Raw genomic sequence first — 18,315 nt, forward strand, 5'->3', positions numbered from 1 at the left:
CATAGGTAAATTTTCAGCATCATTACTCCAGTCTTCAGTGTCACATGATCCTTCAGAAATCATTCTAATATGCCGATTATCAGTATTTAAAACAGTTGAGTACATTTTTTTTTCAGGATTCTCTGATGAATAGAAAGATCCAAAGATCAGCATTTATCTGAAATAAAAAGCTTTTATAACATTATACACTATTCCATTCAAAAGCTTGGAGTCAGTATAATTATTTATTTTCTGGGAAAGAAATTATAGAAATTTTATTTAGCGCTGCAATTTTATTTGATTTATAATACTTTTATCTAGCAAGGATGCTTTAAATTGATCAAAAAGATTATAACGTTACAAAAGATTTCTATTTCAGATAAATGCTGTTCTTCTGAACTTTCTATTCATCAAAGAAACCTGAATCAGATAAATAGTGTTCATATCGATATCGGAATTATATCGTATCGACCGAAATTAAGAAATATATCGTGACATCAGTTTTGGCCATATCGTCCAGCCCTAGCCAGAACACAGCCGAGTGAGCCGAGACTCAGCCGCAATTGGCCCGATTGCGCTGGCTACCTGGGATGCTGTAGGCTACATACAAAAGGCGCCGAAATGAGCGCTACTCAAACACGCCTCTCTTTGCTGCTCTTGAGAGGAAAGTAAACGACTCTTTCGTTTCCATCACTAGGCTGATTTTTATGCGAGGTCCGCAGGTGTTTTTGACCGACCAGTATCAAGAAACGAATTCACATGAACATTCGGATTTTTGGAGAAACATTTACCAACGTCGAGCCAAATGAACCGTCCGCACCTGCTGAAAGCGTTTTGTTCTGGATCGTATTGGTTCTACTACTGTACGAGCGAGGCCTGAAGAAGCGGTAGGATGTCAAATGCTACAGATGATGTCAATTCGTATCCACACGTACGTGTTTGGGCAGCGGGAGTTTCTTTGATCATTTTGGCTTTTTTCAACTTGATCATCAACTGGACCATAGTGCGCGAGGAGCGCCTGCGGAGCCACGCGCGCTTCGTCCTCGTGTTCCATTTATTGTTCTCCGCGCTGGTTTACTTCGCAGTATGCTTTAGCTTCTACTTACAAAACTACCTGAAAGCAGCGACCACGGCAACCATTTGCATGGTGCTAATCAGAAGTCTGATGACAAGCGGTTCCAACATCATCCTCACCATCACGGCGATGGCACTGGACCGTTATTTTGCCATATGTTACCCGCTCCACTATAGCAAAGTTTGTTTCAAACCCTGGCCATGGCTCATCGGGGTCCTAACATGGGGACTCGCGTCGATTATTCCTCTTACCCTATCGCCCAAAATAGAAAATGGCACTGTGCCCTGTGGCAGGAAATCTTTGCAAGGCGGAGAAATGCACAAAATCGTTTTAATATCAATTTGTACTGTTCTTATCGTGTACAGCTATGTACAGATCTTATATGAGGGGCGTCGTCTGGGTGTGTTGAACCGGCGCAACCGAGCTGCGTGTAGGACTATCGCTCTCCACGGCACGCAGCTGGCCGTCTTCATCCTCCCCAATTTCATACTGTTTTTGCTGCATATCCTTAAAAGCAAAAAGTCACTCGAGGGTTCCACAAAAGAGCTTTTTGCTGTCATAAGTTTCGCCTTCTTCAGCCTGGCGCAGTGCATCGCGCCGATAGTATACGGACTGCGTAAAGAGGAACTACTGGAACATCTTAATCACCGGTTCCCGTGTTTATCCGGTCAGTTGAAAAGCATTTTGGAGTGGACTGTCAACATCACACATCCCAATCGGCGTCGCCAGCAAAGGTAGGTGAATACAGTAGAATAATAATTTACCGCGTACTTGTCTCTGCGAAGGCGCATTTCGCATCGCAATTTAGGTGCATTTGGTAACGCGCACGTGCCATTAAGTTAAAACGTGTGTTAAGACTGTTTTTGTGTTTAAGACAAAAATGTTTGGCTTTTGCTTATGGTCTTATGTGGATTGTGATCTGGCGAAGTATTGCTTAGGTTGATTGGATTATCATACACTTAAAAATAAACGTTCCAATTTAGCTTTCTTTTACAGCGTCGTGTCATAGACACATTGCACTTTTTATTCCGCTGGTCTACTTTATCTTCTATTAACTGCTTTAAATAAGCAAAAAGACAGAAAAAAATAACCTTACAGACAACTCAAGATCCCTGTAATGGTTCATGATAAAAAAAGAGACCTAGGCCTTTTTTTTTTTAAAGTGAGTTTATACCCCTGAATTAAAAATGAAAACCATCTGTTTCACACTTTGCCCCTATTCTTGCATGACACATCCAAAGATTCCCCCACAACTCTAAGTCAAAACAAGCATCCTAACAATAGGCCTATTTAGGAACAGTAATTTTTTTTACTCAATTAAATATCATATCCTTCTGAGATGTAAAAATTACATGTCCTGAACATATGACACCATTTTATTTATTTTTAGTTAACATACTATTGCGTTTGGTATTAAAGTAACTTAAATAGGATATACTGGCATACTTTGTCATTTCAAATGTTCTGGGGGTGTGGCCAAATGTGTTATAAGAATATATATTATAGCAATATGGAAATATAATAATATTAATCGTTTGCTCATTGGATATTAAAAGACAATATAATACAAAAGTAAAAATATATTTGTATGGGATTCTAAATATGGTTTATTTTGCTTGATCTCAGGAGAATATATACTCTGGTCGACAAGATAAATATTTTGATAAATGTCTGTGTGAGAGCCACAAATCTGTTTCCACATCAAAATGAAGTACAGTCGTGGCCAAAAGTTTTGGCAGTGACACAAATTTTGTGTTTCGCAAAGTTTGCTGCTTCAGTATTTTTTCATTATTTTTCCACATGTTTCTATGGTATACTGAAAAACAATAAGCATATAAGTTAAGCATATAAAGGCTTTTATTGGCAAAAAAATATAACGAGTCAATATTTACAGTGTTGACCCTTGTTCTTCATAACCTCTGTGTAGCAATTTCCTTGCATGTGAGGCCATTTTGATGCAACGCGATGACGGCTGCACATGTTTCTTTGGAGGTAACCATTTCTAACAAGAACACAATGATTGGAAGCGCTTCTTCCCTCCTTTTATAGCAATCAGTCTGCTCTTACAATCTAATTAGTATGATAGTGATTTTACCTGACTAGTACTCATTCACACTTTCACATGTGCTGCTGATATGATTAGTCAAATAATGTTAGCTGGTCATTTTGTGTCAGGATCAAAAAACAGTGAAATTTATTTTTTTGTGAAAAGTTATTTTTTTGGCCAATGAAGCTTTTAGCAATTATTTAAAATGCATCTGATCACTCTACACAATAATCTAGAAACAATGTGAATGAACAACAGCTTAAGCAGCAAACTTTGCAAAACACAAAATTTATGTCACTGCCAAAACCTTTGGCCACGACTGTATAATACATCTTACTGACCCCAAAGTTTTGAACAGTAGTGTTGACCTATGATAAAGATTCAGAAAAATATTGATATTTATTCAAGGGAACTGGTGCTTACTTTAAATTATTTGGTGGTTTTATCAGGCAAAAGCCGCATTTCACACCTACGACCACAGACTCACGTCACGTGTTTTCAAACCTGAGAGACTACTGACAAAAATAAAAAATGTCTTCCCTACGCTGGTTTGCTGATCTCCCAGCCTGATCAGACTGGTTTTAGAGGGGTTTTGCCCAAATAAACTAGATGAGCACCAGCTTGTACAGGCTGGTGGATCTTAAATCAGTCAAGACCAGTAAACCACCTCAGGCAGTTTTCTTTCAGCAGTCAGTAAAACAAAATACCATACTGAAAAATTATTGACAACCAAATTGTACATGATATGAAATCCATGCTGGAATTTTTATTAATCTAACATACTGTGTTTATTTCAGGGAGCGGAGAATGACTTCAGAGACTTTATTATCAAGAGAGATCTCACAGACGACTGTGTGACATCTTTGGATTAAGAGAAAGACCTGATGTTGATTTCTTCAAAAGGAATATTTGCTTACCGAGACTGAGATTTTTTTACTGAGAAAACAAACTTGTGACTTTCAGAAAACTGAGATTTTTTATTCTTCAAGCCATCAATTCATTAAGTCTGAGTAAAATACAGCAGCTACACAGTGTTCAGGAATTACTTTTGCCAAATGGAGAGCTGAAGAAATAGTCAACTGTGTAAATTAACATTAACTGTAAATAGTACCAGTGACTTATTGTCATGTGAACAAGTAAGAATTATGTGGCAAGGATCTGAATTCTTATTTTTCTAATAGCTGTACCAATGTCTTCTCTTGTATCCTTTGTTTTGGCAAAACTTAACAGTATTTCGCAGTCATATATATAAGCTAGTGACCCAAGTAAAAAAACTAAAACTTAAGACTGTGAAACAGGTTCAATTAAATTGTAATTTTTGTGTAGTTAAACTGGTGACACTGCAAGGTTTGTAGTATTTGATATACTGTTTGTAACCACAGCATCCTGAGTTGACAAGACACACTGATATAATAAGATCACTAATGTTCTTTTACAGTTTCCTGTAAACTGTCTATTTACAATATAATACTGCATCCACAAGCTAATGCACTGGTGAAAGGACAAAACGTATGATTCTGTGAGATTTCAAATATTGTTAAGCACTGCAACAAGGAGTGAGTATTTACAATTACGTCAGGCCAGTGCAGCTGTATTGTTAACAGGCGTTTTTTGTATGTTTGCTTTAGAAGTAATCACATGCCTTATGGGAAATGCAACAGGAAATAAAAGGGAAAAAATAATTTAAAAATAAATGGCTTTACAAAAAAATCCAACGGGGGGAACAAACGTACCATCTTCTCTCGCAGGCATCATACATCTGTGTAATTTCTAAATTACAGAAGTTTATGTGGTATTGGCCATTTGTAATAAAGACCTTTTGTATTTATGTTAAGATCATAATGTTATTTAGTTCACAAGTCCCATTAAAAAAACCACACACATTTCTAAGTAACTGAGACAAACGACTTGTTCATGATATGAGAGTCAAAAAAGTTTCTATTTTAGTTATGAGAACAAACTTCTGGTTGACTCTGGATAAGACACTCCACATTAAAACCATGGGAACAGCTAAAGTTGAGGTTCGATATGTAAAACCGCCAAAAAAAAATGTTGTCCAACAATGACAAATTGAAAACATTTGCAAAATGCTAGCAGCTGGACCGGATATTGGGCTGAGGTTTGTTGACAAGTCTAAAGTGCTTCAGTCAGAGCTTTTAACACTCTTCAAAGCAGACTAGGTTTCACCATTGGTTAATTTTAATCAACTTTTTTTTTTTTATTTAGGCTTGATTACATATACAAAAAGAACTAAATTCATAAACACAAATCCAATCCTTCAATGTACACCTAAATCTGCGAGTCCTATTCATTCATTTACATACTTTATTTTGAAATATTAAAGCACTCCAGTGGTCGAAGTACACAATGTGACAGACTCCACTCATAATGGATTGCAGCACTGAACAGTCTGGGTTAAGAGATATGGGCAGGTGTGACTGACTGGTTAGAGAAGAGATGGTCGGGTGATAGGAGGAGGAGCAGAGCTTTAAAAGCCCAGAGGATGAGGAGATACCACCCCTCCGTTTTCTACCACAGCAGCAGAAATGGCACGCAAGTTCTTGAAGATCTGCTTGGATGTCCCTGACCTGAGGAACTTGATGTCCTGCATGACTCTCTCATGGGCCTAAAGGAAAGAAATCACAGATTAATGCTTAAAGATGGGAAGAAGTTAAAGGAGTAAAAAACCCCCCCCAAAAAACATGGACACTGAACTGACCTCAGTAACCCAGGTTTCACACAGCATCTTCTCATGCTGTGCAGAAGGGTGACCTTGGCTGACGGACCTGGAAGCTCTGAGAAAGGAAAACGAGTAAACACACACAAACAAGGGCAAATATAGTGTCATAAGTAGAGCTGAATGAACTCTCCTTTAATTAGGCGATTAACGACTATTTCCAGTAATGCATGAGCATCCAGTTTATATTTTCAATTACTACATTCATTAATACATAAACAACCAGATTTGTATGTTTTCAGAAGGAAATCTTGAGCTTACTGTCCCAAATCGGCAGAGCCTATCCAAAAGTGTCTATGATATTCTGTTAAGCTTGAATCTCTCATTCATTGTAACTCAATTGCATTTTTTAGTAATAGCACACCTTTCCTTTTTTAAAGGGATAGTTCACCCAAAAATGAAAATTAGTCCATTATTTACTCACCTTCAAGCCATCCTAGGCGTATATAACTTCCTTCTTTCAGATGAATCCAATCGGAGTTATATAAAAAATTGTCTTTGATCTTCCAAGCTGTTTAATGTCAGTCAGCAGGTGTTGCAGTGCATCAGTCCAAACAAGTGAAATAAAGCACATCCATCCATAATAAAAAAGTGCCTCACACGGCTCCGGGGAGTGAACAAAGGCCTCCTGTAGCGAATCGATACGTTTTTGTAAGAAAAATATCCATATTCAAAACGTAATAATCACTTTAATCTAGCTTGCGCTCACTGTTGTACACGGAAGCAGCTCCGGGCGGATGACGTATGAGTTCAGCGTTGCACATGCGCCGTTGAGTCTTGTGAAAACCAACGTTTGTTTACAGGAGCAAAAGAAGCAAAGTTTCCTCACTTTAGCAAAGGAAAACCAGTCTCCTCTTGGCTTATATCGAAATCCTCTGACATTCTTCTTTACAAATCCTCGTTTTGTACTTCTAATTCTTGACTGTTGTTTTTACCGAACAGAACACACAACGTAATTTCCATACTGTTTGCATTAAAAGCACGTGCATTGGCAAACACCAATGGCAGTTTTTAGTAGTGCCAGATGTCAACAACCACACATGCTGTGAGCTTTAGGTGGTTTTGCAGTAAAGGAAACTGTAAGGCAGGCAGTTATGTTCTCGGCAGTGTTTTCTTTCCCCTTTTACCTGGAAGCCGTTGAGCGCTACGAACAGTCGCAGGATGTCATTGGTACCCTCAAAGATTCTGAAGATTCGCAGGTCCCTCAATACCCTTTCCACACCAGCGTCCTGCATCAATAACATGTAATGTGAGTGTGAGACTGTGTCAAATTCCCACAAAAATAATCAATCCATTCTTTTAATTAAGTTTAAATAGGAAATTACACAATACATGAGAACATGATAGAAATCATTTTCAAAAATCCATATATATATATATATATATATATATATAATATGTATTTATATATGTATTAAAACAAGTGGAGCTGAGAGACTTGTGGTTCTAATCTATCTGATCAGTAGCCCACAAAAGAGACAGATTAAGATGAACTGATTAAACTCTTCTCTGGAAATGAGCAAAAACAGCCCATCTTGATCAATGGCTAGAGGCTGCATCTGCACATTTTGCATCCCAACTGACAAGAGAAAACAAAAACAAAACACACCACAGCCACAAAGTCAATTTGCAGACGTGACCTACATTCAGCAAAGACCAATTTTATCTGTGTATGGTTTTGTGTTTCGGCGTGAAAGGTTAGCACTGCCGTGTCCCCCCCTCGCTAACCAATCATATTGTTGCAGAGGTCTTCCTTTGCAAGACACCTCCAGTTTTTCCACCACCCCGGGACAGAACATTTAGGCCTTGAGAGGGGTAATTGCCCACACAGTAGGTGTTTTTCAGTGTTCACATTTTGAGTCACAATGCAGACACTATTATGTTGCAACGTTATTGCATCAAAATTAGACTTCCACCCTGACAAGAGTCTGGTTTCTGAAAAAGCTGACAAACATCTTTGAACAAAACCAACAAAACTTTATCTCTCTTATGTGTTTTTGGCACTGATATATCTAATGCACAAAATAGTAAATACAGTATACCTAGATCTAAAGCCAGAGAATCATGCATACCAGCCCTAAAAATTGCTCTATTTTAAAGCATTAAAAGAATAGATCGACCAAATATGAAAGTTTGCTGAAAGTTCAGGATGTAGGAAAAACTTTCAGGATGAAGATGAGTTTGTTTGTTTGTTGGAACAGATTTGGATAAATTTAGCATTACATCACTTGCTCACCAATGGATCCTCTGCAGTGTCAGAATTAAAGTCCAAACAGCTGAGAGATCACAATAATCCATAAGTAAACCATGTCACTCCAGTCCATCAATTAATGTCTTGTGAAGTGAAAAGCGGTGTGTGTGTGTGTGTGTGTGTGTGTGTGTGTGTGTGTGTAAGAAACAGATCCTTCATTAAAATGTTTATCTTTAAACAATCACTTCTGGCCAAAATAGGAATCCATAATCCATAACCTTGTCCTTTCACAACAAAATCCACCGACAATTTCGTTTAGAACTGTTTTTGCTTGTAAACTGTGCTTGATCTGAGCATATTTCTTGCCTGATTCAGATGAGACAACTTTTTCACTAGAGAAAGCAATATTATGGATAGTGGACTTAGCCGAAAACAAGAGTTTAAACTTCTTAATGATGGATTTGTTTATTACAAACACACAGCTTTTCACTTCACCAGACATTAATTGATGGACTGGAGTTGTGTGGATTACTTGTGGATTATTGTGATGTTTTTATTAGCTGTTTGAAATCTCATTCTGACGGCACCCATTCACTGCAGAGGATCTATTGGCGAGCAAGTGATGTAATGCTAAATTTCTCCAAATCTTGTTGTTTTTGGGAGAACTGTTTCCTTAAGGGATTATGGACATAAAAGTATGATTTGAGTTTCGACTTAACATCACAGATTACATTTTAATGTACATTTTACATTTTAATGATCACAATACGATCAACACACACACACACACACACACACTGACCTTCATGAATCCCATTCCACCCATAATCTGAATGCATTCATCTGTCACCAACCAAGCTGCTTCCTAGAGGAAGATCCAGCAATGGTAAATTTCCAATATATTCTTTAAACATTTGATCCTAAAAATTTCCAAAATATAAGTGTGGGCTTAAATACTAGGACAACTGGGTTGAACAATATGTTAAAAACTTACAGAAGCAAAGATTTTACTAATGGCCGCCTCAATCTGGAACTCTGTGGCTCCGCTGTCCATATTCCCACTAACCATGTAAGCCATGGACTAAGTCCATGGAGAAAAGATGAAAGGAGGGAAAAAAAGAAGCATCAATAAAAATGTTCAGAACAAACAAACTGCTTAATGTAATGGAAAACAGACACAGAAAACACAACAGATGATAAATAGGCCATGTATTTTTAGACTTTCATCACACGTGACCCATTCAAATCACTCTGAAATGATGAGGAAGCTTCCACTTCCTCTAAGTCATGTGGAAGTAAGACATTCATAGACTGAGCTCTGCAAGTGTACACAGCTAAAGCGCTGATATCTGCAAAGTCCATAAAGAGCACACTGACCATTAGAGATGCTTCGCCTTTGGACAGTGTAAATCTGCTTAATGTATGGGATCAAACAAAAGCTGCATTTACTTGACTCTATAAAAATATGTCATATAGTTCAGTGGTTCCCAACCTGGGGTCCGTGCCCCCCATAGGGCTGGCCGATAAAATGATAACGATAATTACAGTGATAAAATTTTCCTCGATAAAACGAAAACAAGAGTTTGATAAATGTTTATGAGCAAAAAGCTGAACGAAACAGCCCTACTCATTTGAAGTGCACCACACGGTGCGTTTTTCCGCTCGGCTCAAAGTTCAAACGGCAGCGCGAGCTCACTAGAGCAGATGCGTTTACTCGCTGATGAGTCTTAATAGGTTGCTAACCACTAATATAGTTAGTAGGCAGTGTGTGAGTCTCAAATTACCTTGTTCCCTGAGTGGAAAGTCAACATGTGACAAAGCACTGAATAAGCTCACCTCTGTCACATACTGAAGCATTGCCATTCTGGCCATCTTTTCCTGAATGGCACCATAGTTGTGAGTCACGAGAGCACTAAACAGAGATGTGAGATCCAGTGTGAATCGACTGAATTCAGCGAAGAACACAAATGATTTAAACCCCTTAGCATTCCTGTAAAATTTGCATAAAACACGCAGTGAACTGCGGGGCTGTTCAGTGGAACGCTATTAGGTTAAAGCCAGATGAAACAGCGCTGACAAACAGCAGAAACACTGTGCACAACGATAACAGTCAGAAGGCTTTTCAATCAACAAATCGCCATCATTTACCATGGATTTACTCTAGGAACACTAAAGGCACCATGGAATTATGGCAGAAATGTGAGGTATTCATATCGAATTTTATTATATTATTAATGTAGATATGTGTTAAACATATTAAAGGAGTAATGGAATATAATTACAGTATTTTTTGATTAAGCTATAGCATTTGTGCATTTATACTAAATATATTTAGACTGCTTTTCATACAAATACCTAGAAACCATATAGTTGAATTTTTACCATGGTATTGAGGTGCTAGATTTGTGGTTTTAACTCTGGTTATCATGACCTAAATGTATGCTACTATGGAAGAACAATGGTTAATTTGAATAAAACTCAAACAGTCAGAATAATTTAATTTCACCATGTAAAAATGAGGTTGTTACAATTTTTACAGATGTTATTGTTTTTTATAATGAACATAAATTTGCATCTGCATCCTAACTCAAGATACTACTACTGTCAATTCAAGCTACTGTCTAATGTGCATTTCTAAGTTCCTGAATGGCACCATAGTTGTGGATCTTGTTGCCAAACTGAGTCCGGTTAGCAGCATGGTCAACCTGTTTGAGAGAAGAAAAAAAGAGGAAATATAGAGACTATTTAACGAACTGGTGAACTCAGTTCTCGGGAAAAAAAAAGAAAAAAAGATGAGGTTATTTTGGAAATAATAGCTTGAAAAAAAGGATGCATGCTCATATATTCAATTTCATCCAAAAATTAGCTGGAATTATTGCAGGAATAAAATACATCTAAATGCACCGATGGGACAAAAACCTGACTGGAATTTTCATTTGGCAGTTTTAAAAACAAGTACGCAAATATGTAAAAGGTCATACAGTATTCATCAAATAACATGAGGGTACGGTTTTACAGCATATGCATTCCCAAATGCTTCCTTTTTATGACTTGACACTTGCTATGTTGAATCTAACCTTAAAACAAACTAGTAACTGAAGACCCACAGGGCGAGTGTACTGCAGTGAATAAGGTCTACACTTAGTTTCCGCTTTCAAGAGTTCCTGGTCTGAGACGGATACACAAACACAGATGCCTGTGGTAAGAGCAAGCACCGAGGCTGTTGAGAAATCACCTCCTCCCTCTGCAAGAAAACTGTTGTAGCCCACAATCACTCAGCAACTGCACATTTCATGAAAGCATATTGCTATAAGTGCACCAGCATCCTGTTCTTGAACATTTTGATTTATTTTTAGCAACCAAATATGTGCATATTTAAGAATTGCATTGGTTTTAGCAGAAACTTAATTCATTTTTCTGTATTTGGCAGACACTTTTATACCGACTTACGGTGCCTTTAAGCTGTATTTTATCAGTTGCGCAAGAACTTTCACAAATTAGCTTTTAAGAAATTAGCCAACTGTGATGAGCAATGAGAGAAAAATACGCAGGAAAATTGTGGTGAGGCATGTGCCAATACAAGCTCAGATGCCACGCAGCACGGGGACAGTGCAATGCGTGCTGAGGAATTTCCCTGCATATTAAGCAGAGGAAGTGAGGATGATAGGAGTGTCGGCGGGTGGGAGGATGAGGCCTTACATTGGCACTAACAAAACAGCATGCTAGACAAACTAAGTACGAGAAGAGGAAACGAAAAAGAAAGCGAAAAAAACTTTGTTCAGCATTACATGCTGAAAGAGGCAAACAAACAGAACAAACATCAGATAACGTTCACTTATGCACACATACGCACCGCTTTGGAGATGACACCCTTCATGGTGCCAGAGAGAGCGGCGGCCATGCCGAAGCGGCCATTGTTGAGGATGTTCATGGCCACTTTGAATCCACCTCCAACCTCTCCCAGCACACACTCCGCAGGGACACGCACGTTCTCAAAATACACTTCTGCCGTGTTGGATGCTTTGATGCCCATCTTTTTCTCAGGTGGGCCACTGAGAGATAAAGAAAAAGAGATGATACATTTGAAGTGAATTTAGAAAGAACAACAGATAAAGAGACAAGAAAGATGATGATGACAGAGAGGGGAAATGGTCCACGAAAATTTCAACTCAACAGATTCTTGATCAGAGAACTGCTTTGAAGCAAAACAAGCACTTACTGTGTGACTCCTCCGAAGCTCCTCTCCACAATGAAAGCTGTAATTTTATCCTTCATCTCTCCAGTCTTCTCATCCTTCAGAGGAGTCTTTGCAAACACAGTGAAGATCTCAGCAATGCTTCCATTACTAAGACAGAGGAGGCAAAGAACCTGCTTATTATCAATAATGCAATATGCTGGGGTATTCAACCTTTTTCAGGCCAAGGACCCCTTTGTGAATGGAAATATAGAGAAGGGACCACCTGTTACATATTGTTAGAATGTGTTCATTCTAAAGGCCCATTCACAGCTAGGATGAAAACTATAACAATAACTATAAAGTTTTAATTATCTTTTTAATTCTATGACAATAGGAAGGTCCACATCACAGCAATAACGATAACTACACAGAGGAACAATTTCATTGGAATCACTTTCAGGATTTTTCCAGCTGATGAATGGACAGAATACATACAATTTTAAACAGCTTGAGCTTATTAAAGCAGTGAAGGACAAAACGGCAATGTGTGGTTATAATAAACAGAACCATATTGTGTGTTGGTGTGGACGCCAATATAATTATCATTATAGTTATCGTTCTTGGTGTGAACAGGGCTTAAGCTTGGACTATAATAACATGCATACAGTACTATTTTAATGTATTTGTATACTTTATTATTATGCTTACATAAATAATGATGATTTATTATTCATATACCTGCACATTTTAATTTTACTTGTGAGAGGGCCAATGAAACATTTAACTGAACTTCAACTTCTTGACTTGAGCTTTGGAGTAAGTTAACATAATACTGTATTTTTGTTTTCGCAAACCACGTTAACACATTTTCCATTTCTTTTTGCTTTTTTTAAACTTTGAGATCAAGTAATAATTGACTCCGTTGCAAACCCATGCAATGTAACAATTAACTAGATTTTTTACATTGTCTAAAGAAAATGTGAGTGATGCTTCCTCGTTCTACATTTGTTGTCATGCAATTGTTCTCAGTTGTTTATAGTGTTTTTCTAAAGTGTTCTGGAAGTTTCTTGATGGCTAAATCCCAAGTCTCTATAATATTCTGGTCTCCTCCACCATTATAAATCTATGGGATTTTTTTTGCCCAGTTTACATCCATCAAGCCACCAAAATTATATTTCATATTCATTTGAAAAGTAGCAGAACACCTCACCTCATCAAGCTGCACAATTTGATTGTATCGGGCAAGCGTGACAAAGTTTAATACTTAAAGTTAGGGGTTTAGAAAATCCCTTTTGCCTCCAGTATGAACAATAAAAACCATGATGCCTGCTAAGCTCCACTAAGTATAACAGTTCTTCACACTACTAAACTTAGTATATTTAGTTACTCACATACATTTATGAGTTGCTAAAATGCACTGTGAAAGTTCTCAGGTTGTTATTAGACTTCAATGAGGAACACACATGAAGGAGACAGAAATCCCCCCCCCCCCATGACCAGAAACCTGTTTTGAAAGACTGTACTGCTGAGAGAGGCAATTAATGGCAAGATGACATCATACAAGCGGACGTGAACCAGCCTGTAATATGTTTAGTGACGATGCCCCCTAGTGGCCACAAAAGAGGTGAACATCTTTGCCACAAAAGAGGTGAACATCTTTGCCACCACACAATGTGTGTGGGTGTTTGTGTGTATTTGTTAAGAGTAAAATCCCATCACACACACCTGATCCAGATCTTGCTTCCATTCAGGGTGTAGTACTGGCCGCAGGGGGAACGAACTGCATTGGTTTTAATGGAGGCTGCATCAGAACCACTCGCTGGTTCAGTAAGACAGAAGGCAGCAATGTGCTCTCCTACCAAAAATACACAGGACAGAGTTATTATTCAACAACCATAGACCATAGTTCACGCAAAAAATGAAAATACTCTCAAGAATTCATATAAACTTTTTAAATATTTATATTAATGAATTATCTGAAGAATTAAGCGACTTTGTATGCTGGATGTATGCTTGGTAATACTATAATCATTTTATGTACGCTGATGATTTAGTTTTTTTTTCCCTGAGTAGTGTTGGTTTTCACCAGCTGCTAAATATATGTTCTGATTATGGGATTAGATATGATGTACAATATAATACAAAAAAAATTGTTGCCATGATATGCAGAACAAAAGAAGATAAAGATCTTAATTTCCCAGATTTTTATCTGTCAGGGCAAGTATTAAATGTGTGCACTAAAACAAAATATTTGGGTCACATTATTAATGATGAAATAAGTGATGATGAGGACATGTACAGACAGCGTTGTAAGTTTTTTTAGAGCATACTGTATTGTATTTTTTAGAGCATCTTTTTATACTGCTCCTTTGTGAGTTAAGTTTAAAGAAAGCCAATGCAAGCTTCAGGTTGCTTACATTGACTATCTGAGGATCTTGCTGAAATAAAAACAAGGTGGAGCAGTGCAAGTGATCTATTCTGAAAGGCAACAGTACAATCCTTTCCGGCTTTAATGAGAAATTTTATGTATAAATTAATTTGTCGGTTGGATGATTCACAGAATGCTATTAAAATGTTGCTGTTAAATCCTAGGCTTACTGTGGTGCGATATCAGTCACTTAGGAGAAACCATTGGTATAAATATCTTTTTTAATGTGTATTGCTTATGGACCTTGAGTCTGGAAATAAAGTTGAATCAAACTGAATCAAATCTCCTTTTAAGAAGACTGCTCATTATGGGTTTTTCAATTTCAGATTCTTACAATTTTTAGATTTGGTCTGCTAATCTTGAAAGTTTGGTAACATTAGTTGAATATTTGTGAACTGTGCAGTGAAGTTTAGTCTAGTTTTTATTTGTTTTTATGTTGGTGTGAATTGACAGTGAACTAAGATTAAAGATAGTAGACCAAAAACACACATTTTAAACATTTGTTAAAAAAAAAAAAAAAACATAAAATATTGTTTGTTATACTATTGTGCAATATTTGTTTACAATTCTTTAAAGTGCATTTTATGAAGTTTATTCAACATGAATACATGACTTAAATCATAGTTTGCAATTATGTGTTTTCTAATTAATCATCAACCAATTTTTCACTCATGACAGCCCCATTTGGAAGAGTTATGGCTGACTTTGTGTGTCAGACAGAAAATAAGTAAATGTATTTTTTATAATACAGGATGAAACACTGACAGTACAAGAATTTATTCAAAATATGCCCAAATATTATGGCTATTTCTAAATTCTATGTTAAGTCTAAGTCACAGTTAAACATTGGCACAGTTGTTTTGTGTGCTCTTCACATTATCAAACATATTGTAGCTCACTCACCAGTGGCCAGCTTTGGAAGGTACTTCTCTTTCTGCTGAGGGTTTCCAAAAAGCAGGATGCCTTTGAAGCCAATGGACTGATGGGCACCAAGAGTGATGCCCACACCCAGATCATGCATCCCAACAATCTCCACCAGCCTGGCGTACTGTTAACGGAGCGGTATATGCATAAATTTCATGTGCATCTCTAGGTTTCTCTATGTTTATGTCTCTACCTCCTATTCAAATGGAAGCAAAATGAGAATGGATCTTGTGATCTTACCTGTGTGTTGGTGAGGCCCACGCCACCAAGTTCTGCAGGCACCTGAAGACCAAAAGCTCCCATCTCCTTCAGGCCTTCCATTGTGTGTTCCTCCACCTTCTCCAGAGCATCATTCTTCATGGGGTCATTCACTTCCTGAAAACACACATAGGAACATTGCAAAGAAAATGAGAGAGAGAACAAAAAAAAACAGCTTGACTGCTTACATATTTCTGCTAAAATCTCAGTGTCGTGAGCTATATTTTAGTTTAGTATATTATATTAAAAGAACGTTTTGGAGGTAATAAAACTTTAAATACCTTTAGAATAAAGGTGGATAGCATAAATATTGTTTTGTCCAATGATGGGACACTTTCTCAAGATTGAAGTTTGAGCTTAATTTTCTCACATTTGTCCATTGTTTGAGTTTTCAATGCTATGTACAATGAGTGTTTTTAAATATTTAAGGAAATCAGTCTATAAAAAATGAATTCATAATTCTAAAATAGAAAGGTAGGTGAAATAATCTTACCTCAAAAAACTTACTGCATGGCCCAACTAACTCCTTGAGGAACTGTGACTGCTCTTCATTGAGCACTATATGGACGAATGAAAAAATATTCAGGGGAAAAAATACAGTAAACTTACACTCAGCAACACTGAAGTGTGAATATAATGCATTAACAATACAAAAAAAACCTAATACTATAACATTAAAAGCAAAAATCAGTCTAAAATCAACATTTTCCAGTTTTAGCAAACATTTTAAAAATCAACATCTGGTGACAACACAATAACACTAGGCCAATGTAACAATGCATCTAAAACACACTTTGGCACAGGGGAAAAAGACTTTGGAGTCACCTGAGGGGAAGGGGAACACCTGAGAAGTGCTGATTTGCCCTTTGAACATGTTCACAGCAAAGGACTTTGACTCCTGAGGGGAAAAATTAAGAGCCTCTTACAGTAATAACAACACTGTGTCTACATTATAGAAAGATCACAAAAGTGTGTGGCATCATATTTGTTTTATAACTCATCTGAAAATGTCTCAAGAGAATAAAAAGCAGCATTTGCAGTTATCATAAGATTTGCCTCTCAAATCAATACACAATGTGACTGAATCCAGCACATACACTCACGTACCACAATAGCCATCTTATCAACCTTCTCAGCTGTCATTGCAGCGTCGCTGCCGACTACATTCTTGTCCAGAACAGCCTTGGAAAAATAACAACTGCAAGTTAATGGTTTGTTTTTATGCATGTAACAAAACAACACAGCATTCTCATTTTTTCAATACTGAATAACCATTGGGCTAATATTGCTTATGACTTATTTTGTTGGTTTAAATGTGAGTGAGTGACGTGACATGAGGCCAAGTATGGTGACCCATACTCGGAATTAGTGCTCTGCATTTATCCCATCCAAAGTGCACACACACAGCGTGAACACACACCCGGAGCAGTGGGCAGCGGCGCCCGGGGAGCAGTTGGGGGTTCGGTGCCTTGCTCAAGGGCACCTCAGTCGTGGTATTGAAGGTGGGAGAGAGCGCTGTACATTCACTCCCCCCACCTACAATCCCTGCCGGTACGAGACTCGAACCCACAACCTTTGGGTTACGAGTCCGACTCTCTAACCATTAGGCCACGACTTCCCCTTTTTTTTTCTTTTTTTTTTATGTGAGTGAGTGACGTGACATAAATGAAAGTAACTCTAAAATAATTTACTAGATTAATGTTTTCACATTTGCATTTGTTATAGGGCTTTCTAAGCTCTTCTACTGAAAACCCTTTTTGGTTTGGTGGGTTCAAGTACAATGTGACAAAGATTTCCATGGCTTGACATTGTGACAAAAAAGGACTACCAAGCAGAGCAAAGAGCAATGACAAGGAACATATTACTTTCCCTTATAAACCTTCTCTCACACACAAACAAATAACCTCATACACAACACACAAGACAGTGTGATCGTGAATCAACTATAATAATATTTGTATATTTTCCTTACCATCTCTGAATATTTATTCTGACATGTAGCATCTGATTTTGTGTAGGTCAACCACAATATTTACGTAACACGTAAGACCACATGGCAAAACGCCTAGTGCCAAGCTCCTGTGTGTCATGTGACCTGGAAGTGAACTTTACTCCAGATTTATACTAATGGGTGTCTGAGGACAAGCACCCGTTTTGTTTTTCCACAGGACCTGACCGGATTGGCTACAGCACGATCTGTTGTGTCAGTTCTGGTCACAAAGTACTTGAACTGACTCTGTGACATAACCTATGTTTGAAAATGTGATCATGAATACAGTATATTGATATGCAATGATAAGTCTCACCTCTGCGGCCTGGCTCGCGTAAAAACGAGCATTTTGCACTGCCACAAGAGCTCCAGTTTGGCGCTGCGCTCTGACAAAGGAGAGAAAGTTGGAAATAATCATATTATGACAGTCATATATTGTCTTAACCTCTTCTGCATGTTTCTGTCTATCTATCTATCTATCTATCTATCTATCTATCTGTCTGTCTGTC

At 37.7% G+C, this 18,315-nt stretch overlaps 2 protein-coding genes across 4 annotated transcripts in view; one reads left to right on the top strand and one right to left on the bottom strand.

The window, feature by feature from the left end:
- Positions 1-665: 665 nt before the first annotated feature.
- LOC107675500 (olfactory receptor 50-like) lies at positions 666-4,968 on the top strand. Its single transcript, XM_016469871.1, has 2 exons — positions 666-1,788; positions 3,899-4,968. Exons 1-2 carry the CDS (start codon positions 872-874, stop codon positions 3,957-3,959), a joined length of 978 nt encoding a protein of 325 aa, XP_016325357.1. The 5' UTR covers positions 666-871; the 3' UTR covers positions 3,960-4,968.
- Positions 4,969-6,862: 1,894 nt separating this feature from the next.
- The window catches only part of LOC107675499 (very long-chain specific acyl-CoA dehydrogenase, mitochondrial-like), a 13,016-nt gene continuing 1,563 nt past the window's right edge, over positions 6,863-18,315 (bottom strand). For 2 of the 3 annotated variants that reach the window (XM_016469868.1, XM_016469867.1), the window contains 14 exons: positions 18,123-18,192; positions 16,924-16,998; positions 16,642-16,714; positions 16,310-16,374; positions 15,799-15,933; positions 15,538-15,682; positions 13,932-14,061; positions 12,249-12,374; positions 11,883-12,081; positions 10,683-10,734; positions 9,866-9,918; positions 9,024-9,110; positions 8,832-8,894; positions 6,863-7,067 (listed from right to left, as the gene is read on the bottom strand). In XM_016469868.1, coding sequence (XP_016325354.1) covers positions 6,891-7,067; positions 8,832-8,894; positions 9,024-9,110; positions 9,866-9,918; positions 10,683-10,734; positions 11,883-12,081; positions 12,249-12,374; positions 13,932-14,061; positions 15,538-15,682; positions 15,799-15,933; positions 16,310-16,374; positions 16,642-16,714; positions 16,924-16,998; positions 18,123-18,192 — 1,450 coding nt within the window. In that variant the 3' untranslated portion in view covers positions 6,863-6,890. Of the gene's footprint in view, positions 7,068-8,831; positions 8,895-9,023; positions 9,111-9,865; positions 9,919-10,682; positions 10,735-11,882; positions 12,082-12,248; positions 12,375-13,931; positions 14,062-15,537; positions 15,683-15,798; positions 15,934-16,309; positions 16,375-16,641; positions 16,715-16,923; positions 16,999-17,788; positions 17,891-18,122; positions 18,193-18,315 lie in introns of those variants that run through there. The other variant, XM_016469869.1, reaches the window with a different exon arrangement.

Source organism: Sinocyclocheilus anshuiensis, unplaced genomic scaffold (genome assembly GCF_001515605.1).
Source record: "Sinocyclocheilus anshuiensis isolate Anshui unplaced genomic scaffold, SAMN03320099.WGS_v1.1 scaffold1968, whole genome shotgun sequence".
NCBI lineage: Eukaryota > Metazoa > Chordata > Actinopteri > Cypriniformes > Cyprinidae > Sinocyclocheilus > Sinocyclocheilus anshuiensis.